General features: G+C 46.2%; 1 protein-coding gene across 1 annotated transcript in view; it reads left to right on the top strand.

Annotated features, from left to right (window-relative positions):
* Positions 1 to 13,362: 13,362 nt before the first annotated feature.
* The window catches only part of Insr (insulin receptor), a gene marked incomplete at its 5' end in the record, with an annotated part of 104,934 nt that continues 91,893 nt past the window's right edge, over positions 13,363 to 26,403 (top strand). The window contains one exon of the mRNA XM_040736964.1: positions 13,363 to 13,966. Within this exon, the coding sequence (XP_040592898.1) occupies positions 13,363 to 13,966 (604 nt within the window). The remainder of the gene's footprint in view (positions 13,967 to 26,403) is intronic.

Raw genomic sequence — 26,403 nt, 5'->3', positions numbered from 1 at the left:
TATGTGTGTGTGTGGTGTGTATGTGTGGTGTGTGTGGTGTATTTGTATGGTGTGTGTAGTGTGTGTGTCTGTGTGTGTGTGTGGTGTGTGTGTGTATTTGTATGGTGTGTGTAGTGTGTGTGTCTGTGTGTGTGTGGTGTGTGTGTGTGTGTGTGTGGTGTATTTGTATGGTGTGTGTAGTGTGTGTGTCTGTGTGTGTGTGTGTGTGTGTGGTGTGTGTGGTGTATTTGTATGGTGTGTGTAGTGTGTGTGTCTGTGTGTGTGGTGTGTGTGGTTGTGTAGTGTATTTGTATGGTGTGTGTAGTGTGTGTGTGTCTGTGTGTGTGTGTGGTGTGTATGTGGTGTATTTGTATGGTGTGTGTAGTGTGTCTCTGTGAGTGTGTGTGTTTATATAGGGGATTGTGGGGAGGAGGAGATCTTAAGGGAGGTGGGAAGTCAGTTGATGGAACGCATATGACAGAGTCAAACACGAGCTGGGGCTGTGCTCAGTGGGAGGGTGCTTGCCTAGCATGCCTTCGGGTTCCACCCCCAGCGCCATATGAGCAAGACCCTCACCTGCTGTCCCAGCACTCAGGAGGTGGAGGCAGGAGGATTGGAAGGATCTGTTGTCCTTGGCTACATGGTGAGTTTTAGGCCAGCTTTGGCTACATGAGACCTTATCTCAAAAGTAAATAAATAAATGATCGTGGGCAGAACCCAGCCTGTTATCAGACAGTTTTGGGTGTTTCACAGAACAGAACTAACGTAAGCAATTGGCATAGGTGTTCCCCATGACTGTGGTGTGACAGCGTGGCTGGTCTATTTCTGATCTAGAGTTCTTTGGAATGTAAACAATAGCTTTTGCTAATATTTTCATCCTTATATAAATCCTTGGTTATACCTTCTGGAAAATTCACTCAGTGGATCAGGTCTCCCCTGGCTTGAGTTCCATTAAACAGGTTGGACCCGGCTAGGGAGTACTTCACTTACTTTGAGTTTAACAAACTAGTTTAAAAACACTGAAACATTTATTATTTATTTTGTGCATATGGGTGCTTGTGGAGGTCAAAGGACAGCTTGGAGGAGTTGGCTCTTTCCTTCCACCATGTGGGTCCTGGAGTTGAAAACAAGGGCGCCATGCTTGGCAGCAAGCACCCTTACTCCCTGAGCCATCTCTCCAGCCCACATTTCTGAGTGTGTAGAGACCTGTTTTGTTTCCCGTGGGGGAGATTTTCTGGTTTGCCTGCTGAAGGGTGCAGCTTGGCTTCCAGCTCCATTGCCGAGCAAAGAAGACTCAAGTCTTCTCTTTTGCTTTGTGGGAGTGTGGAAAGTGTATTTGCTTTTTATAGGTTGTGTTGGCCCAGAGTAGGGAAAGGTGACACAGGGGCAGGAAGGAACATACAACTCCAATACCGGGCCTGTTTGAAGTGTGTGTGTGTGTGTGTGTGTGTGTGTGTGTGTGTGTGTGTGTGTGTAGCTTTCTGTGGGTCGCTCCTGTGATCCCCTTGGAGCTCTGAGATGGCAGGAGGCTGCTTTGCCCAGCCACAACTTAAATAGCTGCTGTGGGTCTGAACCCTGGTCTTCACAGCTCAGGGAAAGTGCTTTACTGGTTGTGACAGCTTTCATTGTCAACTTGACACACCTTGGAGTCCCCTGGGAAGAGCCTCAGTAAGGGACTGTCTACACTGACTTGGCCTGTGAGCCTGCCTGTGGAGGGTTGATTTATTAATTGATATGAGGAGACCCATCTACTGTGGGTGACACCATTCCCTAGCAGGAGTCCTGAACCTCGTAAGAGAGGTGACATGTGTGAGCTGTTGAAGTTCCTGCCATGACCTCCTTCCTGCAACGATGACCTGTAACCTGGAGTTGTGAGCTAAAATAAACCCTCTCTGTGCCCTAAGTTGCCCTTCCAAGATCTTTTATAATATCATCAGGAATGAAAGTAAGACACCTGCTGACCCCCCCCGCCACACACCTCCAGGAGAAGTTCTGAGGGACACCCTTGGAGCCTTATGTTGGCTTCAGCTTCTGTGTCTCTTGCCGGCTCTTGTTTGATTTGAGAGGGCCTTTGGGTGCGCCGACCCGCACGCACAACAGCTGTGTGAGAAATCTGCAGAAGGGTGATGGTCTGGGTGGAGAAGGCCTGTCACCACTCTGACACCGTATGCTCACTCTTTGATGCTTTTCCTTGTCACTGCTGATAATAGAAGAAGGGCCCTCCATCTGTCCTGTGTCAGTCACTTGTCTCATTGCTGTGATGAGTCATCTGATGAAAGTGACCTAAGGAAGGATGGGGGCAGGGTCATTTTGGCTCACAGTCCATCGCAGTGGGGAAGGCGTGGCAGCAGGAGCCCAAGGTAGCTGTCACATTGCATCCACAGCCGGAGAGTAGAGGGATAGATGCCAGAGCTCAGCTGCTCCCCTCATTCAGCCCAGGATACAGCCCCTTGGATGCTGCTGCTCACATCAGGGTAGGTCTCCACACCTCAGTTGACCCACTCCCTCACAGATGTGTCTAGACATTTCTTTCTGTGGTGATTCTAAGTAAAGCCCATCCAGTTAACAGTGAAATCGACCATTTCAGGCCTGGGAAGATGGCTCCCTGCTTAAAACACCTATGATCGCAAACATGAAGACCAGATAATCAGATCGCCAGAAGGCTCAGAAATTTAGTAATTCTAGTAATTCCAGTCTGGGAAGGCAGAGAGAAGGCAGCCAAGACATGCAGCCTGGGTTTGATTGACAGACCCTGCCTCAATGGGTAAGATATGATTCCTGATATCAGCCTAGGCTTCCACATGTACATGTAACCCCTCACACACAAACATGCATGCACATACAAATGCATACTGTAAACAGACACACATGAAAATGGAAAAACAAAAAGATTAGCCATCATACTTTGCATTCAGGTGGTATCATCTTCTTTCCTGGGCTCATGACTCATGAGTTGCTTGGAAGAGGAAATAGGAGTAGAGAGGGTCAAGGCTTGCCTATGGCCACAGAGCTGGGAAAAAGCAGAGCTGGGAGTGGAACACAGGGTTAGTTCCTTTGGTCTCCGTGTGAAAGATGACATGGAAACATGGTGAACTCATACAGCCCAGAGCCCAAACTCACAAGTTTGAAGAGTTTTCGTAGTGAAAGCTTTCCCAGGCTGGGTGGTGGCTGTTGGTAAGACAATTTGCTATGCAAGCAACAGCAACAGAGTTCAGATCCCCAATATCTGTGTAAAACAAAACAAAACAAAACCAAAACCAAACAAGAGGCAGTGTGCATCTGCATCCCCATCATTGGAGGATGGAGACTGGAGCACTGACTAGTTTTCTAGGGGATACTCTTAGCACATACAAGTGATGCTGCATCACTTGTACCTTGCTCTGACTGACACATCTTAGAGATCTTTCTCTGTCATTAGTGGAGCTTCTTGGTATGTTTTTATAGTATTCTGTTACATCTGCTCACACAGATCCTGTTTTGGTGTTATCTTCATCCTGCAAGGTGTGAGGGACCATTTCCAAGTGGTTGAACAAAACCTCAGATTTCTCTTTCATAACCCATGAAACATGTAGTTGGAAAGGCAATATTTATCTCTCTTTAAATTTTTAATTACATGTATTTATATAGTGTGTGAGTATGAGCGCGCACGTATACAACACGCATGTGAGCGTGCATGCTGGCTCAAATACGTGCATACTTGCAGTGAGATACACAGGTGGAGGGCTGAGGGCAGCTTGTGAGAGCTGGTTCCTACTTCCATTATGCCTGGCTCGGGGGTTGAACTCAGGTTATCAGTTGTGATGACAAGCTCCTGCTTGTCTTGCTGGATTAGGAGAAAGTGGTTTTATTTTTATTTATTTATTTATTTTTTTTTTTTTTGGTTTTTTGAGACAGGGTTTCTCTGTGGTTTTGGAGGCTGTCCTGGAACTAGCTCTTGTAGACCAGGCTGGTCTCGAACTCACAGAGATCTGCCTGCCTCTGGGACTAAAGGCGTGTGCCACCACTGCCCGGCTGAGAATGTGGTTTTAATACTAAGAAGAATTCAGAAAGGAACAGCCAGGGCCACAGAATAGGGGACCAGGGATGCTCTGAAGACAGCTGTGACTAAGGGACGGGGATGCTGATGGCTGCAGCAGAGACACTCAGATTCCAGTACAGGACAAGACTTTCAGAGTCTGCTTGCTGGCCACTGTCCTCCTCGCTCCTGCCAACACACCTCCTCACTGTTGTCACGGTGGAGAGAAGGCCACAGAAAGAAACACTTCCAGTATGACTCTGGCTCCAGTTTTTGTCCTCGTAGACTTCTTAGACTCCTAGAAACCAGGCATCAGTTCTTTCCAATGAAACATTCCTCGTGAGGGCTGGGTTAATGGCTTGGTGGACGAGAGCATGCTGTGAAACTTGGAAGGTCCTAGTTCAAATCTCCAGTATCCAGGCAAGGGTTGGGTCCTGGGAGCTCACTGGCCTTGCTGAAGTAGAGCGCCTCACTCTCACTGGAGATGCTGTCTCAAGGTGCGGAGTGAAGACACCTGAAGTAAGGCCTGCCCCGTGTGCTTGCATGCGTGTTTTCATCTTCAGTCCAATATGGCAGCCCCTATCCACGCTCTTGGGTACTTGGAACTGGCCAGGGACAGAGTTTTTAGATTATAATTTTGTAATTGTTGTTTAACATTTATTTACTTCTGGATGTATATGTATACGCTCATGTGGAAGTCAGGGGACACTTGGAGGCATCAGTTCTTCCACCATGGGATCCTGGGGATGGAACTCTGGTCATCAGGCTTGGCAGCAATCACCTTTACTCACTCAGCCATATTTTTGGCTCTTAAATAAAAAGTTTAACTAAAAAAATTAAATTATGCACATCGTGTCCAAAGAAACTCCATTTCTCCAAGTTCTGGTGACTAGGAAAAGCCAGCATTCCTTAGGACTTTATGAAGTGGTCCACCCCTACCAAAAGGAGCCATTTCCCTTTATCACTGGCACAGGGACAAATGACTATCTGTGGCGCCTGTTAGCATACGACTGTGCATGCTGGCCTCCAGCTCCTTCAGTATCACACGACCTAGCTCTTCTCACCGCCCTCCAAACCTCTGCAGCTCCTGAGCTTTCCGCCTCCCAGCTACTCATCCCCCTTATGACCCTGCTGCCTCACTGTGTCCTTGCTCTATAACCCTGAGATCTCACTGTGTCCTTGCTCTGTAACCCTGAGATCTCACTGTGTCCTTGCTCTATAACCCTGAGATCTCACTGTGTCCTTGCTCTATAACCCTGAGATCTCACTGTGTCCTTGCTCTATAACCCTGCTGCCTCACTCTGCCCTGGGTCTTCTCTTTTGCCCTCTTCTGGTCTCTCTGTTTGGACTTCTCCTTTGCCCACATCTTCCATCCCCCTACACTCTCCTTCTCTCTATGCCTGCTGCTCACCCCCCTCCACCCTCCCCCTCCTCCCTCCTCCTCCACCCTCCTCCAGCTTCTCTCATGGCCAGGTCTGCTGCTTTCTTCTGTGTTCTGGAGTCTTCCAGACACCTCTGGCTCTTCTCTCTCTTATCTGCAGTAAAACCTTCCCCTCAGCCATGATACAGATGATCATGTCATCAGTTTATACAGCGTGTTTGCTTTTGGACATGTGACCGTGTATGTAGGTACCCTGGGAGGTTAGAGGTGTTGAACTCTCCCTAGGAGCTAGAGTTAGAGATGACTGTGAGCCACCCAACAAGGGTGCTAGGAATCAAACTTAGGTCATCTGCAGGACCACATTGTCTCTTCAGCTTTAAAAAATGTGTTGTGTATGTGTGGGCCGATGTGTGCGTGTGGAGGCCAGAGGTTGACATCAGAATGTCTTCTCTATAATCACTTTCCGCCTTATTTGTTGAGATGAGGTAAGAGCTAACTGTTTGGTTTGACTGCGCAGTGACCCCTGTGACCTGCTTCTCTGTCTTCCCAGTGCCTGACCACAGGCATGTGCTGCCATGCCTAGCTTTTATGCGGGTATGGGCTACTCATGCCTGTGCTGTGGGCGCTTTACATGCTGAGCCTTTCCCTAGTCCACAGGTGTGTGTTTATTTGCTTAATTTTTGATATTGGGTCTTATGTAGCTCAGGCTTGTCTGGATCTCATTGTGCAGCAGGAACTCTGAGTGCTTGCATCCGTGTCCCTCCTGCCCCCACCTCCTGAGTGCTGGGATTACCTGCATGCACCACTATGCCACTATGCCCATTTAATGTGCTGCTAGGGATGGCCCTGAACACATCTCTGTATGCTAGGATCAGGAGTTCAAGGTCATATTTGGCTTTGTAGAAAGTTGGAGGCTAGCCTGGGCTTCATGGGACTCTGTCTCAGTATTATCATTATCAATAACAGAAACAGTAAAATTAAGAAGGAAGAACTGGGTGGAGTGTGACACCATAACTGTCACCCTAGTTCTGAGGAGGCTGAGCTAGGAGAATCTTGGGTTCAAGGCTAGCCTGGGCTGCATAACATGCTCAAAGGACTGATTGCAAAGGAAAAGCATAATCAACAAAACAGCCAGGGGGTGAGAGGTTACCATGAACAAGTGATAGGCCAAAGACTGGGATAATTTTAGCTGCCAACTGGACCTTCCTACCTCCTGCCTTCTGCACCTCCTTGTGAATCACTTACAGCTTATGTAGATTTGATTTATCTTATTTTATGTTCATGAGTATTTTGCCTGTGTGTATGTCTGTACACCATGTGTGTGTGTAGTGCCTGTGGAGGTCAGAAGAGGGCATTGGATCCTCTGGGGCTGGAGTTACAGAGCTGCCATGTGGGTACAGGGGGGTATCAAACCAAGTTCTCCCCCTGCAAGTGTTCTTCACTTCTGAGTCTTTTCCAGGCCCCTTATTAAACGGTGAAGTATCCCTCATTCCCACCCACAGGGGCAGAGCTGGGGCTGAAGCTGCTGGAATTCTTAAAGAATTTCTGGTGTCAATTCTGACATCTTCTGGATTTTTTTGGTTCCAACAGTAAATTACTCCATTGTTTTCAACTCACAGGGACACATTAGGCTTTAATGAGTTCAGAGTTAGATTTACAGCGAGATTTTAAAAAGTGCAGTGCTTCTTTATTGCCCTTGCAATTAGACCCTTTTAATCCTTATTTATAGTAAGGCAAGTGAGACAGTTTACATGCTATAGTTCTTCCAGCTCAAGCATGGAATTTGGTGGTTTTGAGTGTATTCGCAGGATTGTGCAACAGTCACTGCACTCAGTGTTAGAGCCATTTCATTATCCTTCAAAGAATTGCTGGCCTCTCGGCCACATCCATGGCTCCCAGCAACCACTAGTCTACGTCCTGATTGTCTGGGATTTGCCTCTACTGGATACTTTATATCAATGGAGCCTCACACTTATGGACTTTAGGGCCCAGGTCTTTCAGCAAATGTATGATATTTTTCAAGGCTCAGCCATGGGAGTGCCCATCAGAACGTTCTTCGTCTTTGTTGAGTATTAATATTCCTTTTGTATGGAGATGCCACAGACATGAGCCCTTGATGGCGTTTGTGTGCTATCCAGTCTTTGGCTAGCGTGAACAATCCTACTGTGGACATTTGCATGCAAGTTCTTTGTGTGAACATACATTTATTTTCTCTTGGGTGCACAGGAGTGGGATTGTGTGATCTTTATTATGAGTGTGTGCATGTGGACCCCAGAGGTCACTTATTTTTCTAAATGAAAAAAATTTTCATTCAATATATTTTAATCATGATTTTCCCTCCCCCAGTTCCTACCAGATCCTTCCCCCATCTAACCCACCCAACTTCATGCTCCTTTTCTCTCTTTAAAAAAACACACAAAAACAAAACAAAAACCAACTCTCCCAACAAACCCCACAAAAATACAAAAATGGAAATCAAAATAAACTAAAGACCAATAAGACAAAAAATGCTTAAACAAAACATAGAGACAGAAAAAAGGCTACAATAATACCTTTGAGTTCATTTTGTGTTAGCCACTGACTTCTAGGCACAGCACCTACCCTGAAGTGTTGTTAATATACTCAGTGAGAATCCTCTGGGGATAACTCAGTTTTCCTTTGCCAGTGGATATCAAGTGCTGATGGTTTCCTGGTTAGAAGTGGGAGCCTCTTTCCACTCACCCCGCTCAGTGCTGGGACTCAGTTTGGGTGAACTTGTGTAGTCCTGTGCATGCTGCCATGGTCCCTGTGAGTTTATATGTTCTCCAGTCCTGTTGTGTCTGGAAGACACGCTTTTCTAGGAGTTACCCATGCCTCTGGCACCTACAGTCCTTTTGCTCTCTCTCTCCTGCTTAGCTCCCTGGTCCCTAAGGAGAGGGGTGTGACATCCCATTTACGGCTGAGTGTTCCAAGGTCTCTTGATCTCTGCACTTTGTCTAGTTGTGGGTCTGTTTCCCCTCCACTGCAAGAGGAGACTTCTCTGATGATGGCTGAGTGAGGCACTGAGTATGTTACTAGGAGTTGTTCCTTTAGCAGTATCATTGGGTTAGGTTTTCCATGGCCTATCTAGTGTCAGGTTCATGGCCACGTTAGCGTTCTCAGGTATGGACTCCATCTTATGGAGTGGACCTTAAATCCATTCCCATAGTGGCTGGCGACTCCCATAGCTTTTGTGCCACCATTTCACCAGTGCACCAGAGGTCATTCTTGTGTCATTCTTCAGGTGCTGTCCACCTTGTTATTTTCAGGCAGGGTTCATTGAACCTGGAGCTCACTGTCTAAGGTAGGCTGACCTGCTTGTGAGCCTCCAGGATCCTCCTGCTTCTGCCCCCCAGCACTAGAATTATAAGTGTATGCGTTTGTGCTTCCTTTTCTATGTGGTTTTGATGATAGAACACAGCAAGGACTTTTCTAACGGAGCCTTTTCTCTTCCTTTCTCTTTTGCATCTGTGGTGCATGGATGTGCATATGCATGTTAGCATGTGTATGAATTCATGTGTCTGTGCATATATGTGGAGGCCAGAGGTTGGTATTACATGCCTTCCATGAGGCAAGGGAGGCAGGGTCTCTCATGTGAACCCAGAGCTCACCTGTTCATCTAGTTTATCAAGCCAGCTTGTTCTGGGCATCCTCCTCATCTTCCAAGTGCTGGGAATGCAGGCACATTGTCACACCCATCTGTCACTTAGGGGTGCTGGAATCAGAACTCTAGTCCTCACATTAGCAGGGCAAGTGTGTTACCACTGGGCTGTTTCCCCAGCCCTTGATTAAGTCCTTGTGATATTGCTTGCTCTCTCTTTGTTCAGTCCAGGACCCCAGCCTGTGGGATGGTGCTGGCCCCATTCAGGGTAGGTCTTCCCATCTCAGTTAACCCAAGTGTAGAGACTTCTCACAACACAGGCTTGTCCCCTGGGTGCTTCTAGATCCTGCCCACTTGTCAATCAACATTAACTGTGACACAATGCATCTGTCAGTATGGCTATGCTTGGAAGCCATTGAGGTGTCAGGAACCTCCGACCTGCTTGGTGTGACTACGTGGTGTTTAAGCTGGTATCCTGATCTCTTCAAAGCTGTCTCCCAGCTCAGGCTTCACCACTGCAGGGGGCCTTCTGCTCAGTTCAGAGCTTGACTGGCAAGTGTCTTGGGCAGGGTGGCGCTTTTACTGTTGCCTGGGGCTGGGGTTTTCTACTTCCTCATGAATAAATGTGGGGCTTTTCTGTTAATAGAGATTAATGTGCTCTGTGTGTGCTATGAGGCAAGAGCACCAAATCCAAGAGCTTCGGGATGTTCTTCCCCAAGTCACTTTTGCTTCTTTTGTATGTCATTCGTCATCCTCAGATTAGATCCCTCCCCGTGTGTGTGTGTGTGTGTGTGTGTGTGTGTGTGTGTGTGTGTGTGTGTGTGTGTGTGTGTGCATGCCTGTGAGTGGAGTGCCCATGTATGTCCCACAGTACACATGTGGAGGTCAGAGGGTGTTTCTCTTTCTGCCATGTGAGGCCCAGGGATTGAACTCCTTTTATCGGGGTTTCTAACAATACCTTTACCTGTTGAGCCGTCTCAGTAGCTCCAGGGTGGACTTAAAGGGGGACATTTAAAGAGTCTCTTTGCCTCAGAGATATTGGGTGTTTTAGGATAAAATAACCAGGGCTTGTATGGTGCAGAATTTGGTAGGAAATGCCATCTAAGCAGTTTGATTCTGATGAGTGCTAACTCATATGGAAGGAACACAAAGAAGGGGAGACCCAAACAGAGGTCCTCACAGGAAGGGAAATCAGGGCTGCTGAGTGGGTGGCTTCTGAATGGCTCTAAGGGATTGTGGCCTGGAGCTAAGCAGAGTGTGGTGGTGCACACCTGTGATGCCAGTGCTTGGGAGGCTGAGGCCCAGAGTAGCCAGGAGAAGCTGGAGAGAGCTCAACTGGTAAACGGTTCACCTTTGCCTTGGGAGCCTGGGGCAGAGCAGGAAGGGAAGGGGGATGAGGTGGAAAAGAAAAGGAAGCTGGGGAGATGGGAGATGGCTCAGTCAATAGAGGACTTGACTTCTAAGCGTGAGTAACTGAATTTGTTCCCCAGAGCCCGAGAATCCAGGAGTGATGGCCCATGCTTGTAATCATAGCTGGGTGGAAGAGACAGATGGATTCCTGTGCCTCACTGACCTGCCTGCTTAGCCTACTCTGTGAGCTTCAGGCCACAGAGGAACTGTCTCACAGAGATAGTGGAAGGCATCTGAGGAAGAATGACACTGTTGCCCTTTTGGCTGGGGCGAAGGTGGGGCTTGCGAGTGCACAAGACAGACTCACTCAGACATGTGTGTTACCTGTTTGGGGGAAAAGAAACATCAACACAGGTGACATGAATTGAGCATCTACTGTATACCATCCAATGCCTGGGCTCTGTTGTCTTGAATTCATCGTTTCTTTATTTCCCCGACAGGTCATATGACACAGGGGACAGGAGTTTTGCTATTGTTTGGGAGAGCATGGTGTTCTAGTTTGTTTACTGTTGCTTTGATAAACACCATGACCAAAAGCAACCTGGGAAGGAGAGGGTTTATTTCCGTTTACAGCTTATATATAGTCTCTCATGTAGGAATGTCAAGGAAGGAACTCCAGGCAGGAACCTGGGGCTGGAAACTGAAGCAGAGACCATGGAGGAACCTGAGTGTGGCACCACCCATGGTGGTCTGGGTCCTCCCCCATCAATCAATCATTGATCAAGAAAATGCCCCACAGGCTTGCCTCCAGGGCAGTCTGATGGTTTCTGAACTGAGGTTCTCTCTTCCCAGGTGACTCAAGCTGGTGTCAAGGAGACAAAAACCAACCAGTGCACACGGCTTACAGGATGCAGGGTTTTTAGGAATATTGAGGTCTGTGATTGCGAAGCGTGTGGGGCCGGGGGAAGCCGTGGAGGGGCTTGAAACTTGGCAGGCACACCACCATTAAGAGAATCTGCACTCCCTTTGTGTTTGAGCAAAGAGATGGAGGTTGGGTTTCCTGGGAAGCACTTGCCACACCCAGGTAAAAGGTAATTAGACCTTGATTGGCCTCCAGGAGAGCAGGCCAAAGAAGCAGAGCCAGCCAGGTGAACACAAAACAAAGACATCAGTTTTTCCTTGCCCCATTCTGATGTGAGTGCATTTTCCTGCCAGTCATTTCCTGAAGAACTTCCTGCTGAGGCTCAGGGGCTGGGGTCGGCTGCCCTTTCCTCTGCACTTGACATCTTACTCAACCCTCCTGTTGAGCCGATTGCCTCATAGATAGGGTGATGATTGTGTGAAGGCTTCTAACTGAACTTGCCAAAGGAATTATGTTCTTTGCCTTTTGAAAGGAATTATTTAGGCTTGGTTGCTTTACAGGCAAAGCCATTCATGGGGGCTGGCTTAGGAATTTGAAATGCAGTGGGTGACCACAAAACTGGCACTGGTCCTAATTGTAGCTTTTCCATCTTCTCTGATGGGGATTGGACAGAGGGCCTTGTACACAGTAGGCAGGGGCCTCTACCTCTGAACCATTGCCCCACCTCCTCACTGGGGAATTCTAGGCAGGGTCTCTTCCCCTGAGCCACACCCCCAGTCCCTCACTGGGGGATTCTAGGAAGGGCCTCTGCACCTGAACCCTCGGGTCTGCCGGTCCAGTCCATGTATCCCAAGTTATCCTTAAACTCATAATCCTCCTGCCTCAACCTCGAGGTCACTGGGGTTACAAGTAGCCTCCACCCCTAGCATACCATATATTGTTATGTATTCATCCACCGATGGACATTTATGGCAATGGCTATTATTAGAAAGATAAGAAATAACAAATGCAGCTGGTGGGAATGTCTGCTGGTACAGTCTTTGGGAAACCAGTATAGAGGCTTCTCAAAGCCTGGAAATAGATCATCCTTTACTGGGAAACTCTCCAAACTTCATGAAATCTGTATATGGAAGAGGCACCTGCTCATGTTGACCTGTCACTGTGAACAACCAGGAGATTGAAAAGGAGCCCTGGTTCTTTCCCCCATTAAGTTTTCTGGTTGGCATCTGAAGAATGGGTTTCAAGCCGCGTCATTTTGTGTCTATATGATTGTACCTTGCTCATCCCCCCTGCCCCATTATTCTTACTTGCTCCTCTGCCCACCCACAGGTGTCTTTCTTTACCTCAACTGGTCTCTTTTCTGCTTCTGTCATGCACGTACATAATGCATATGTAATATATGTAATTATCTCATTCTATCTGGCGGACTAATACTCCATTGTGCCTACATGCCATATTTTCTTTGTTATTATTATTTTTGAGACCGTCTCAAATAGCCCAGGCTGGCCTTTTATTTGCTATGCAGCCAAAGATGATTTTTCAACTCCTGACCCTCCTGCCACTACCTCCTAAATACTGGGATTATAGATGTGCACCACAATGTCCAGTGTGTGCTGGGCATGGGACTGAGAGGCTTTCTGCATGCTGAGCAAGTGGTCTGCCAGCTGAGCCAGTTCCCATCTGTTGGTTGCTTGTTTTATAACTTGGCTATTGAGGAGATGTCTAATACAATATGTACCACATTTTCTTTATCTGTTTATCCATTGATGGAATTTTAAACTGCTTTCATATCTGAGCTATTGTGAACATAGATGTGCAGGAGTCTCTGTGTTGTACTGACTGAGAGTGCTCTGTGTGTGTGTGTGTGTGTGTGTGTGTGTGTGTGTCTGTGTTAGAGGCCAGAATTCAACTTCAAGTGACAGTCATTCTTAGGAGCTGTCCACTTTGTTTCTTGAGACAGGGTCTCCTAGTGGCCTGGAGTTCACTGATACGAGTAGCCCAGTGAGCCCTGGGGATCTTTCTGTCTCTGCATGTTCCCAGTCCTCACAGACACCTGCTGCCACACCAGCTTATTACATGGGTCCTGGGCATGGGTGTCAGGTCCTCATGCCTGCACAGCAAACACTTTGCCATCCCTCAGACTCTGGTTCTGTTAGCTGTTCTCGAGTCCCAGGCTCACCTACTTTGCTTTTGTTGTCTGCCCTCTAGTGTGCCCTGGCATGGACATCCGGAACAACCTGACCAGGCTGCATGAGCTGGAGAACTGCTCGGTTATTGAGGGCCACCTGCAGATCCTCCTGATGTTCAAAACCAGGCCTGAAGACTTCCGAGACCTCAGTTTCCCCAAACTCATCATGATCACAGACTACTTGCTTCTTTTCCGTGTCTATGGCCTGGAGAGTCTGAAAGACCTCTTCCCCAACCTTACAGTTATCCGAGGCTCCCGCCTCTTCTTCAACTATGGCCTGGTCATCTTTGAGATGGTCCACCTGAAGGAGCTGGGGCTGTACAATCTCATGAACATCACCCGGGGCTCTGTCCGCATTGAGAAGAATAATGAGCTCTGCTACCTGGCCACCATTGACTGGTCCCGGATCCTGGATTCTGTGGAGGACAACTACATTGTGCTGAACAAAGATGACAATGAGGAATGTGGGGATGTCTGTCCAGGCACCGCCAAGGGCAAGACTAATTGCCCTGCCACAGTCATCAATGGGCAGTTTGTGGAACGTTGCTGGACACACAGTCATTGTCAGAAAGGTATGCTGGAGGCAAGCTCCATTCTGAGCTATTGCTCCCTGGCCACTAGCCCCAGGGATGGGAGACTTCTCCAAAGATTTAGGTGATGAAGGCTATAGAGTGCAAACCCTAGAATCTCCACCAAAGCTATACTCACCCTCTTTCCTGTGAGAGATACACTTCACTGTGGTGCTTGTATAGTATCTCATATGTGTGTCTATATATATCTAGACTTTTCTATTGCTATGATAGAATACCATAACAAAACTAAACCGAGGGAGTTGGGGTATGGCTCAGCATTTGAGAGCACTTGCTGCTCTTCTAGAGGGATCATGTTCAGTTTCTAGCACCCGTATCACTGAGAAGATCTAGCATCCCTGGCCTCTGAGGGTCACTTGTTAAGAAATTAACAGTCGTAACCAATATTGTACAATGATATTCTCCCATACAATGACAAGCATCATCACATCGCTCTTGCACTTGGGGGACCCCATTGAGTAAAATGAAGGTAACTGAATATAACCATCATGTCTTCACAACTGGTCTTTTTTTTTTTTTTATCTTTTGGTTTTACGAGACAGGGTTTCTCTGTATTATTTTGGAGGCTGTCGGTCCAGCGTGGTCGCCTCGAACTCACAGAGATTTGCCTGCCTCTGCCTCCCAAGTGCTGGGATTAAAGGTGTGCGCCACCACCGCCCAGCCCACAACTGGTCTTATACTTGAAGCTGATTCACATCTCAAGTGTAGCCAAGCAGGACATCTTGAGATATTATTGTGCCACTCAGAAGAGTACACTATTGAAAACACATGAATCAATCATTTCTGGAATCTTCCATTTGCTAGTTTACAGTTAACTGTGGGTTACTGAGACTGTGGGAAGTGAAATCTTTAATAGGGAGAGATGAACGAGTATGCTGAATCCTGCCGTTGTGGTAGACAACCAACCACAGTTAGTTGTCAAGACATGGGTGTGGTTCGTATGTCAAAAAACTTTATATATAAAAGTAAGTGGAAGGCTGCTTGCCAACCTCTGTGCTGGACAGTGAATGTTGCTGTGGTTCTCTGCTTGAGTGAGGAGTAGACCATGCATGTTTTTCTTATTTGCTTCTGGAAGTCAGTTTGTAAGAGATACTCAGAAAAAGAAATGTGTAAAAAATTCAACTTTGATGAGTACATTTTTACATCTATTTTTATTCGTGTGTGCGTGTGTGTGTGTGTGTGTACATGCATGTTTGTCTGTTATGAGTGTGCACCTTTGTGCTATGACCTACACAGAAGCTAGAGGACAACTTGTAGGAGTTACTCTTCTCCTTTCACATATGTGGGTCTTGAGGATCAAGCTCAGGCAGTCATCAGACTGGGGCCAAGTGCCTTTACCATTGAGCTGTTTTTCTGCTCCCTTCATGGATCTTTTGCCTTTGCCTTTGTCTTTCTGAATTTGGTTGTTTTGGACTTCAAGTTTTATTTTTAACAATTATGTGTGTGTGTGTGTGTTCTGCCTGCAAGATTGTGTGTGTATCACACATGCGCCCTTAGATGCCAGGAAGGGGTGTTGAATCCCCTGGAATTGCAGTTACAGACAGTTGTGAGCTGCCTCGTGGGTGTTGGGAACTGAATCCACATCTTCTGCAAGAGCAGCCAGTGCTCCTCACTGCCGAGCCATCTCCCCAGCTCCATGTTTGTTTCTTTTAGGCTTGTTTTCCAGAAATGAAATTTCTGGGTCAGAGGCTCCTGATTTGGATTGCCAAATGGCTTTCCAGAAATGTTGGACCTGTGGACTGGACTCCCAGCCTTGAATGGGGAGAACTGGCCTTTGCATGTTGTTTAAAAATCTTTCCCAAAGTCCTGGAGTGGGTGCGAAGCCTATACTGTGACTGTTTATCTTGGTACGTGTTTGATTTCAGGGCAGAGCCTTTGAAAACATGTTTATTATTCAGGGTTTCTCTGCACCACTCCCTTCCTTGTCTGAGCACCTCTCTGGGCTTTGCAGGATCTAATCTGTCCTTTTCTTCTTTGAAGCTTGCCAGTTCTTTGTCAGTGTCATATGTGACTCTTCTTGTTCAGTGGAGAAAAAATTCCTGAATGTTCAGAGCTACTGGAGAGTGATGGTGTTGATGAGGATAGAGGACTAAGCTGTACCACAGAGTACGCTCCCAGCCTCTCACTGGGGCATTTTAAATCAGGGGCTCTGAGCTCGTTTTCACATACCATTTTTATGCCTAAACTTATCAAGTCTCTACCCATAAGAGCATCTCCCTGTAACATTTCTGTTTAATATTAACTATCACATGTAGAAAACCTTCCACTCTTATCACTGGTGAGCTCTCCATGTACATGATTCAGTGGGGGAGCATCTGTGTGCCCACAGAGACTCTTGAGGGGGCGTGTCTTGATGCTGTTTGTAGCAGAAATCAAGTTAAATGTAGTAGCATATGTAATCCCAGTCCTGGGAAGATTGAGGCAGAAGGTAGCAAATGCAAGGTTATAAAATGAAACCTTGAACCTCAGGACAAAAGAAGGAAAGAGAGACCAGAGGGGAAGAAGGGAGGCATTCTATTCTAAAGGAGGGAGAAAAGGAGAGAGAGAGAAAGAGGGAAAGTCTCTCCTTTCCTGGGCTGCTGGTCATTTCTGCTCCTCTCTCTCCTGTACCTGGGTCATTTCTGTTCTGAGCACTACCTTTTATTGTGTTTTGATATCCAGGAGAGCAGTTCATTAGCTGTTTATGGCTCCAGTGACCTCATTCACATGTTGTAAAATTCCCTGGGAAGGACTGGTGAATGGGAGAAAGGGAGTGAGTGGCTTAGGGGTTAGCACACAAAAGGCAGGAGAAGGGAGGGGAGGAAATGTTATTTATTTTTGCCCCCACCTGAGCTCAAAGGACGAATGGGTATGGAATCCTGGGACTTGTGGGTGAGGTTTTTATGGGAACTCCTGAGGAGGACTCTTGGATAGTAGGGTTGGGGGATGTCTTAGTTAGCATTCCAATTGCTGTGGTAAACTCAACCAAAAGCAACTTGGAGAGGAAAGGGTTTATTTCATTTTATAGTTTGAAGTCTGTTATTTTCATTGCTACTTCATAACTGTAAGTTTGCTACTGTTATGAATCATAATGTAAATGTCTGACATGTGACCCCAAAAAGGTCATGACCCACAGGTTGAGAACCACTCGTTTAAGTAAGAGCTGAAAGCTTAAAAACTATTTGAGAGAGCCGAGGAAGGAGGAAGGGAGAGACAGAACACTGTTACATGATGTTTACTACAGCACATTGTTATGTTTTATTACTAGTTGTTAACCCCAAACTATGCCTAACATAAGTCAACCTGTCTATCATCTATCTATCTATCTATCTATCTATCTATCTATCTATCTATCTATCTATCTATCATTTCCTGTGTGTGTGTGAGAGAGAGAGAGAGAGAGAATATGTGAGTATGTGTGTGCAATAAGAGAGACAGAGAATGTATGTGTGAGTGGGAGTACATGTGTGCCACAGAGTGCTGGTAGAGATCATAAGGTAACTTGGGGAAGTTGGTTCTCTCCTTCCACTATGTGGGTCCCCAGGAACTGAACCCAGATGGTTGGGTAGGCTTGATGGTAAATGCTTTTACCCACTGAACCATCTTGCTGGCCACCCGTGTTATTTTTTGACACAGGTCCTCTTACTGAACCTGGAGCTCAGCAAGTTAGTTTTCCTAGCTGGCTAGCAAGCCGCAGAGATCCTGCTGCTTCTAGCTCCCACTGTTGGGATTACAGGTGCCCGCCTCCAGCCCTGGCTTTTTACATGGGTTCTGGGGATCTGAACTCAGGTCCCCATGCTTGCAGGCAAGCACTTTACCCACTGAACCATCTCCCCTGTCCCTAGTGCTCTGATCTTTAATAGTGAATTTCAAACAGACTTAGAGGCCTGATGAGCGCAGAGTTTTCTGGAAGATTCTTAGGGCTATCAATGGAAAACTTCATTTTTCTGTTTTTTTCTTGTGAGAGGCTATTGTCTCAATCATTTATGGAAGACGCTGGATAGAGGTCAGTGCGTACTTATGAAGAGATAGTTCTGGCTGGCTTGCTTGGTGACTTGGTAACTGGTCTAACTGGTTTTTCTTTGGCTTGATGAAATTCATTGACCAGTTATTTCCCATCCTGTCACCAGTTCCTTTGTGGGAATTGAAATCTGTTCTTTGTCACTGAACACTTGACATGCTCCAGGGAGGTGCCAGGGACCTTAGTGTGCCCTGTGCCCTGTATCTCTGTTTGTGTCTCTCTCCCTGTGTCTGCTGCAACTTTCATTAAATGGAGAGGACATGATGTTGGATTTTTTTTTTTGAGATAGGGTCTACCTGTCCTCAAACTCATGGCAATGCTCCTGCCTCAGCCTTCCAAATGCTGGGAGTTCAACATTACTGGCTAAAACACTTTTCTGATTGTGGTAAAATATATTTAGTAAGTACATTGATAATGCAGTGTCACTATCCTCATGCTCTGGTTCGGGAACATTCATTCTTAACATCTCTCAAAAAGAAACTCTCTGTCCATTATTACTCAGTTCCCAGTCCTGATTCCCTGAGCTCCTGGCAACAAGGAATTAGCTTTCAAGCTGTGTGGATTGATCTGTTCTGGACATTTCTATCCACAGGATCAGATAATATGTAGTTTATTGTGTGTTCTTCCTTTCTTTCTTTTTTCTGAGTACAGTGCTCTCAGAATTCATTCACATGGTGATTTCATTAAGTCTGGATTCTGTTTTCATGGATGAGTAATATTTCATCATATGGATCCTGTCAGTTTTACCACCTGACCAGAATCTGTGATGTTTCCCCTTCAGTTATTTGAAATTGGGCATCTGTAAACATCTGGGTTCCAAGTCTTGTCTGTGGCACTCAATTACCTTTAAGTCAGAAGTAAGTTGCTTTTGTGGGACTGAAGTTCAAACCCCGGGTCTTGTGCATGCTGGCAAATGTTCTGTCACTGAGCTATATCTCTAGGCTTGGTGTTAATTCACCTGACCCCCAGCATCTGGATTTCAGGCAGTGAACCCCCACACCAATCTTCTGTGTGTGTTCTGGGGATTCATCTCCCCAGCCCTGATATCTCCTCTTTGGGTAAAGTAAAATATTTATTATTTTCATTCTTTTCTGTTTGAATTCCCCCTCTGTGATGATTAATATTGTCAACTTGACAGGATCTAGATTTGCCTAGGAGACAGATCTCTGGGTGTTTATGGTGACATTTCTCAATGACATTAACTGAGGTGGGAAGATCACCCTCTGAGAGGTGGTTTGGGCCCTGGACTGTCTAACAAGGAGAAAACAGGCTGGTTATTAGCAGTCATCAGCCATATTCAGCAGTCATCACCGCCCTGCTGCCATAGCTTCCCTGTTGTGATGGGCTGCTCCCTGCAGCTGTGAGCCAGAGTAAGCCCTGCCTCCCCTACGTTGCTTTTGCCAGGAGTTCTCTACCAGCCATGAGTAAAGTAAATGATACACACTGTTTATTCTGTGCCAGTGCTCCTGTCAGTTCCAGAATAGAGGAAGGAGTGGCTTGAGAAAGTGGAGCTCAACAAAGAGACTCTTCTAGTGAGAGGAAGAACCAGGAAGGGGTGGGAACCGGCCAGGGCAGAGTGTGGCCATCTATGTGTGACCAAGAATCAGGGATGTCTTAGTTCCTTCTTGGCTTCTTTCTCTGAGGAATACCCTCGGCAGAGCAGAATGGGTATAGTGGACAGAATGTGGGGGAGCAGATGAGGTAGGGCTCTCAGAGAAAACCCTCAGCCTGAGTTCATCCTAGGCTGAGATAACTTCTGACAGCCATTCGTGGAAATCTTCTTGGGGACTTTGAGGATAACTCAGTCAGTAAAGAGGACTCAAGTTTGCTCCCCAAAGCCCATGTATCTTAGTCCTTTCCCATTACTGTGATAAAATAACTGACAAAAAGCAATTTAAGGGAGAAAGTCTTTATTTGGCTCATTGTTCTGGCTACATCCATCGCTGAAAAGTCAAAGCAGCAGAACTCAGTCACATTATGTCCACAATCAAGAGTAGAGAACAATGAATTCATGTGTACATGCTTGTGCTCAGCTCGTTTTCTCCAGTGTCCAGCAGTCTAGGATCTGGGCCTAGGGAATGGTGCCCCCCACATTTTTTTTATTTTATTTTATTTTCCAGTTTAAATTTAGATAAGAAACAAGGTTGCTTCACAAGTCAGTTCCAGGTCCCTCTCCCTTTCCCTCCCCTCCTCCCGTGCCCTCCCCCAAACCCCCCCCGTTATCCCCTCATTCCCCCAGGGAGGGTGAGGCCCTCCATGCCCCCCACATTTGTAGAGTCTTTCCACTTAATGAAGAATCAGGACAATCTACTACATACATGATCACAAGAAAGCTTAATCTAGATAGACTCCATTCCTAGGTAATTCTATGTTGTGTCAAGGTGACAACCAACACTAACTAACCATCTGTCCATGTGAACAGAAGCTGGGCATGGTGGTCCATGCTTACGGTCTGAGTTCTGAGGAGACAGGGACAGGTGGATCACTGGGGCGTTCTGACCAGCCAGCCTACCCTACTTGACAAATTCTAGGCTGGATACAGACAGAATTTAGGGCTTCAAGACTGATTAACTCTGTAGCAATGGTGTCTGTCACCCGACAGCCATGTTTAAGGGTTCTCTAGGGTAAAGCCATCTGGTTTTCCTGTGGGTGGCACTTGTTTGCTGAACTGGTTTTTGGCGTAGCGTTGACTTTGACTGGCAAGGCCTGCTTTGTTCTGTGTCTTGGGTTTTTGCCATCTCTGTCCATGAGTGAAATTGGGCTGTGTCTTTGGCTTGTTTCATTTTGCAATCTCTTCATTAAGTCTTGTTATCCAATCTTCTAGTCACAGAAAGTGAATTAGGCAAGTTTCCATTCTAAAGGTTCTTAAAGAATTTTAGCACTGGAATTAATCTGTCTGTGAATAAGAGGGCCATTTCTTGGGAAATGTTATGGTTTTAAAATCTTTGTGGGAAGGAATTCTTGAGTAACTTAAATTTTTTTTCATAAAGAGTGTTTGGTGAGTTTAGGCTAAAATCCTTTTGCTGTTGTTTTAAGTCAATGGTTAGATCTTTTGGTCAGCTTCTATGATTCTCAAGTGTCTTAGAATTAGTGGTTTCTAGGCTGAGAGTGTGCTATTGAGCATCCCATAGTTGTGCTTGTGCAGTCTCCTTAAATACAGCTGAGAGTCTTGCAGATCTTGGATTTATTCATCAGTTCTGCTTTTTAATAATCCAGTAGTTATTGCTATGAGCATATTTTTCACTTTGTGATTATCCTAATCTATGCTTTTAGTTTTACTGTTTTTAAATCCCCCTTAGTGTGAAGTTTTTAGAAGGCATTACATATCTAAATATTTTTGGAATAAATTCCAAATTGTGAAATGAACAAATAAAAAAATTGGAATTCATTTAACCAAGGACCTTGCATTTGAGGCCCTTACTGGGCAATTCTAGGCACGGATTCCACCCCAGAGCCATACCCCCAGCCCCTCACTGGGAAATTCTAGGCAGGGGTTCTACCACTGAGCCATACCCCCAGCCCCTACTGGGCAATTCTAGGCAGGGATTCTACCATTGAGCCATGCCCCTAGCTCCTCATTGGGTAATTCTAGGTAGGTGCACCACCCCTGAGCCATGCCCCCAGCCCCTCACTGGATAATTGTAGGCAGGGATTCTACCACTGAACCATGCCCCTAGCCCATCACTGGGCAATTTTAGGTAGGTGCTCTATCCCTGAGACATGCCCACAGCTCCTTTTTGGGGAATTCTAGGTGGGGACTCTAACCATTGAGCAACACTTCCAGGCCTAGGTTCATTCTTTTAATGCAATTAAAGCTTTTAAGGCCACAAATTCACTGTTTGGTTTTTGCTGCTCTCTTTAGTCCTGGGTATATACCTTCTTGTTTTCATTGTTGCCTGAAGAATCTCCGATGATATCTAACATTATTTGTGCTCTCCATTGCCATGAAAGCAGCTCCTTCAATTGTGCTACATAAATGACCTTGTATTGTTTTCATAGTTTCCCCAAGTCACCCATTTCATAGGTTATTTCCTAACAGGTGAAATAGGTTCAATAACAGTGAGCTGACTTGAGGATCACTGGGCTAGCGGGATGTGGGGGCGGGTAGGTCCTTGTTTTGATTGCATCTTCTCTGGTTGAGTGGGTTTCAATCACTGATATTTAGGGTTGAAAAAAATGAACTTTTACTATTTCTCAGTTTCATTTTGTTGTTGCAATAAAATATGATGACAAAAGGCAAGTAGGGAGGAAGGGGATTATCTAAGCTTACACTCCATGTCACAGTCCGTTATTGTGGGGAAGTCAAAGCAGGGACTTCACACAACTGATCATTACGTTGATGTGGAAAGCAGAGAAACGCTTGCTTCTTCTGCTCTGTGTCTCTGATTTTGCACAGTTCAGGGCTCCCTGCTTAGGGAATGATGCTGCCCATATTGGGTGAGGTCTTTCCACGTCAATGAACTTCATTAGGATAGTCCCCCCACAACACACACACACACAGACAGACACACACATACAGAGACATGCACAGACACACATGTATGCACACATGCACACCCACACACCCACAAACATACACATACATACACAGACACACACTCTGATACACAGACACACAAACACACAGACATGCACAGACACACATGTATGCACACATGCACACACCCACACACATACACACACAGATATACACACAGATATACACACAGACATATAGACACACACACAGAGGCTATCCTAACATAGACAATTCCTCATTGAGACTTTCTTCCCAGGGATTCTAGGTTGTGTCAAGTTGTTGATGAAAATTAATCCTCACTCAGTGTGATGGGTTATCAAAGTTTCTTTTTGATGGACTTTCAAAAGGTTTTATATTTTTACTTTAGATAGAGTTTCAGGTAGCCCAAGCTGTCATTGACATTCCTATATATCTGAGGCTGGCCTTGAACTCCTGATCTTCTACCTCTCCAGTGCAGGGATGACAGGTGTGCACCATACCTGACTGCCAGGCCGCTGCTCTATCACTGAAGTTTATCCCTAGCCTTTGGACTTTTCAGACAGACTTTTTCCATGTAGCTCAGGCTGGCGCAGTACTTGAACTCCTGAACTTCCTGCCTCCACCTCCTGAGTGCTCAGATGGTAGGTGTAAACCACCAGGCCCTGCTTTATAGTATGCTGGGGATGGAACCCAGGTCCTTACACATGCTAGGCAAGTTCCTACCACCTGAGCCATGACCTCAGAGTGCCCCCCTCCCATACCCTTCTGTAGGTTTTTGTTTGTTTGTTTTTTGCATGATGGCCTCAATATGTGAGCTAGAGGTTCTGTGTTGTGGAATTGTGTGTGGCTCTTGGTAACTGACTGTTCAATGGACTTCAGTAGATATATCCCACAGGGTCAGGAGCAATAGGTGAATTCTGAATTCAGATTGAGAGCATGTAGCTGTCTAAGGGAAAAATACTGTTTCCTCCAGTAAATGGAGTAACAATTCTCCACCCAGACGCCTGGCTTTATGGGACTGCCAGGGTATATGTTTACAAAACCACTTTCTCTTTCTCTCTTCTTGTGTTTGTGGTTTTATGGTCCGGGTTGTGGAGCTCTCGCCCAAGGCTGAGTGTGACCTGTCAGTCCACCTGCCCTGTGGCCTTCCTGTCTATTTCTGGCCTTCGGCGTGAGCTTGCTGCAAAGCCAGTATGACTGGGGGTGATGTCAGACTGACTTTCCTTTAGAAGGGTGCTGTGACTCATCTGTACTTAACGGGCCCATGTCACGTTAGAAGGATGACTGTAGTAGTTTTTGTTTGAAATCTAATAAGGGATTTTGAATCTGCCATCTGGAGGCTGTGTTCCTTCTGTTCTTTTTATTGTTTTTGACAAAGGCTAGTGTTGAGGGGCAGGAAATGGTTTTGCAATATTGCTGACATCTGCCTGGAGGGTCTGTCCTCTTTCCTCAGCTTCGTTTTTTTCTACAAGCCAGAGACAGATTGGAAGCAGCTGTGTGTGGCAGGTTGGGCTTTGTATTTTTTTTAAATGTGTAATTAGGTGTGTATGTTAATAGTCTCATGTGGCCTTGCTGGCCTTGAACTCACTGCATAGTTGAGCCTGGCTTTCAATGCCTGATCATCTAACCTTTACTTTCTTTCTTTTTTTTTTTTTTTTTTTTTTTTTGGTTTTTACGAGACAGGGTTTCTCTGTATTGTTTTGGAGGCTGTTGGTCCAGCTCGGCCTCGAACTCACAGAGATCTGCCTGCCTCTGCCTCCCGAGTGCTGGGACTGAAGGTTTGCGCCAGCACCACCTGGCTAACCTTTACTTTCTAATTCCACTTTAGGATGTGGGTCACAGTGTGTGTGTGTGTGTGTGTGTGTGTGTGTGTGTGTGTGTGTGTGTATTTGTCTCTGTGTGTGCAGGGGGTCAGGGCTCATGCTAAGGCATGTACGTGTGAGGGGCAATCATGTGAACGCATGTGTGGATGTCAGAAGACCATTTGTAGGCGTCAGTCAGGTCTCCCTTGTCATGTGGGTCGTAGGGGTGAGGGGTTGAACTCTCATTACACTTGGTTGTAAGCATCTCTGCTTGCTGAGCCATCTTGTTGGTGCTTTATTTTTAAATATTGATTGATTGATTGATTTGGTTTCTCACTGTGTGACTCAGTGGCCTTGAACTCCTAGGCTCAAGTGATCTTCCAGCCTCAGCTTCTGGAGTACCTGAGATTACAGAAGTGTGCCACCATGCTTAGCAGGAGTGTCTGCTGTCTGACTGTCTGTGTGTCTCTTGTGTGTACATATGCATGCATGCATGTAGAGACAAGAGTAAGCCTTGGGTGTTGCTTTTCCTCAGGTACCTCTATCTCATTTTATTTTTAAAATTTATTTTATGTTAATGAGTACTTTGTAGGCATATATGTCAGTCAGTTCACCATGTGTGTGCCTGGTGCTCACACAGACCAGAAGAGGGCATCAGATTCCTGGAACTGGAGTTACATTCAGTTGTGAGCTGCCATGTTGGCTCTGGGAATTGAACCCGGGTCCTCTGGAAGAGCAGCCAGTGCTAACTTCTGAGCCATCTCTCCAGTGCTCTACCTTGCTTTTTGAGACGGTTTCTCTCTGAACGTGGAGCATGCTAGTCAAGCAAGGATGGCTGGCCATCAAGCCCCAGGGTCTTCTTGTTTCTGTCTCCCCAGTGCTGAGATCGTAAGCACATGCCTCTATGCCTGTCTTTGTTGGTGTCTACATGCCATCATTGTTGCTGTCTCCTCCCACCCCCTAAAAAGCTGTGAGTTCTGGGGTTGAACTCAGGTCTTCACAATTTGGTGGCATGATCTTGTCACCAAGCTAACCCTCCTTTGGATTTCTAGGCCATATTTTAAATTTCAGAAAGCATCTCTTAGATATGGCATGCAAACCTCTGTGGTAGTACAATTTCATACCACAGCTGTTTTTTTTGGAGAAGGGAGAATCGGAGGTTTGAAATGTTTTCCTATTTATTTACTTACCTATTTATTTATTTATTTGGGTATGGTGGCTGTGACGGTTGGTTTTCATTGTCAGCTTGACACAATCTTAGAGTCATCCCGGAAGAGAGTCTCACTGAGGGACTGTCTACATTGGGTGGCCCAGGAGCTTTGTCTAGATTGCATTTGTTGGTGGCACTGTGGATAGTGTGACTCCCTGGACGTGGGTCCTGGACTGCACAAGAGAGGAAAAGGAAGCTGAGCCCAGCGTGAATGCATTTGTCTCTGCTCTGGATTGAGGATGTTGCCTGCTGCTTTAGAATCCTGCCACATTGATTTCCCAGCCATGGACTCTAACCATGAGCTGTGAACCAAATTAAGCCCCTGCTTCCCCGAGTTGCTGTTGTCAGGGCATTTAGTCCAGCAGCAGAAATGAAACTGGAAAGCCATGTGGGTCGTTCCTTTGCTGGTCTTGAACTCTTGGGCTCAAGCCACCCTGCCAGTTCTGTCTCCAGAGGATCTCAATGCCTGCCTCAAACTATTTCCAAATTGTGTTGATCACTACTGTGGTTTGAAAATGCATCATCACTTATAGACTTGCATGTTGGACCATGCTGGGGGCTCAGTTTGTGAAGGATGGAGAAAGTGGAGTGGTGGAGATGGGCCTTGATGTTCTATAGGGTGACCCCACGCCCTGTGTTCTGTTTCCTGTTCCTAGCTGTACACGCTTGCCACTCTGCAGTTCCAGCTGCCATGCCTTCCCCTCCACAGTGGGCAGCATCCCTTCAAGTTGTGAGCCCAGACGCCAAATGAAAACCCCTCTTCCCTTCATGTACCTCTTGTCAAACAGGAAAAGTAGTAAAATCAGTAAGAGTACATTTTAAGATTTCTTACTGGCTATTTTTCCTAATTAAACAAAAATGGAAGCTGGAGGTGTACCTCACTAGTAAAGCCTATACATGATTGACAAG

This window comes from Mesocricetus auratus, unplaced genomic scaffold (assembly GCF_017639785.1).
Source record: "Mesocricetus auratus isolate SY011 unplaced genomic scaffold, BCM_Maur_2.0 Super-Scaffold_100602, whole genome shotgun sequence".
NCBI lineage: Eukaryota > Metazoa > Chordata > Mammalia > Rodentia > Cricetidae > Mesocricetus > Mesocricetus auratus.
The sequence above is the reverse complement of the archived record's forward strand: the minus strand, read 5'-3'. Positions and strand labels throughout refer to the sequence as shown.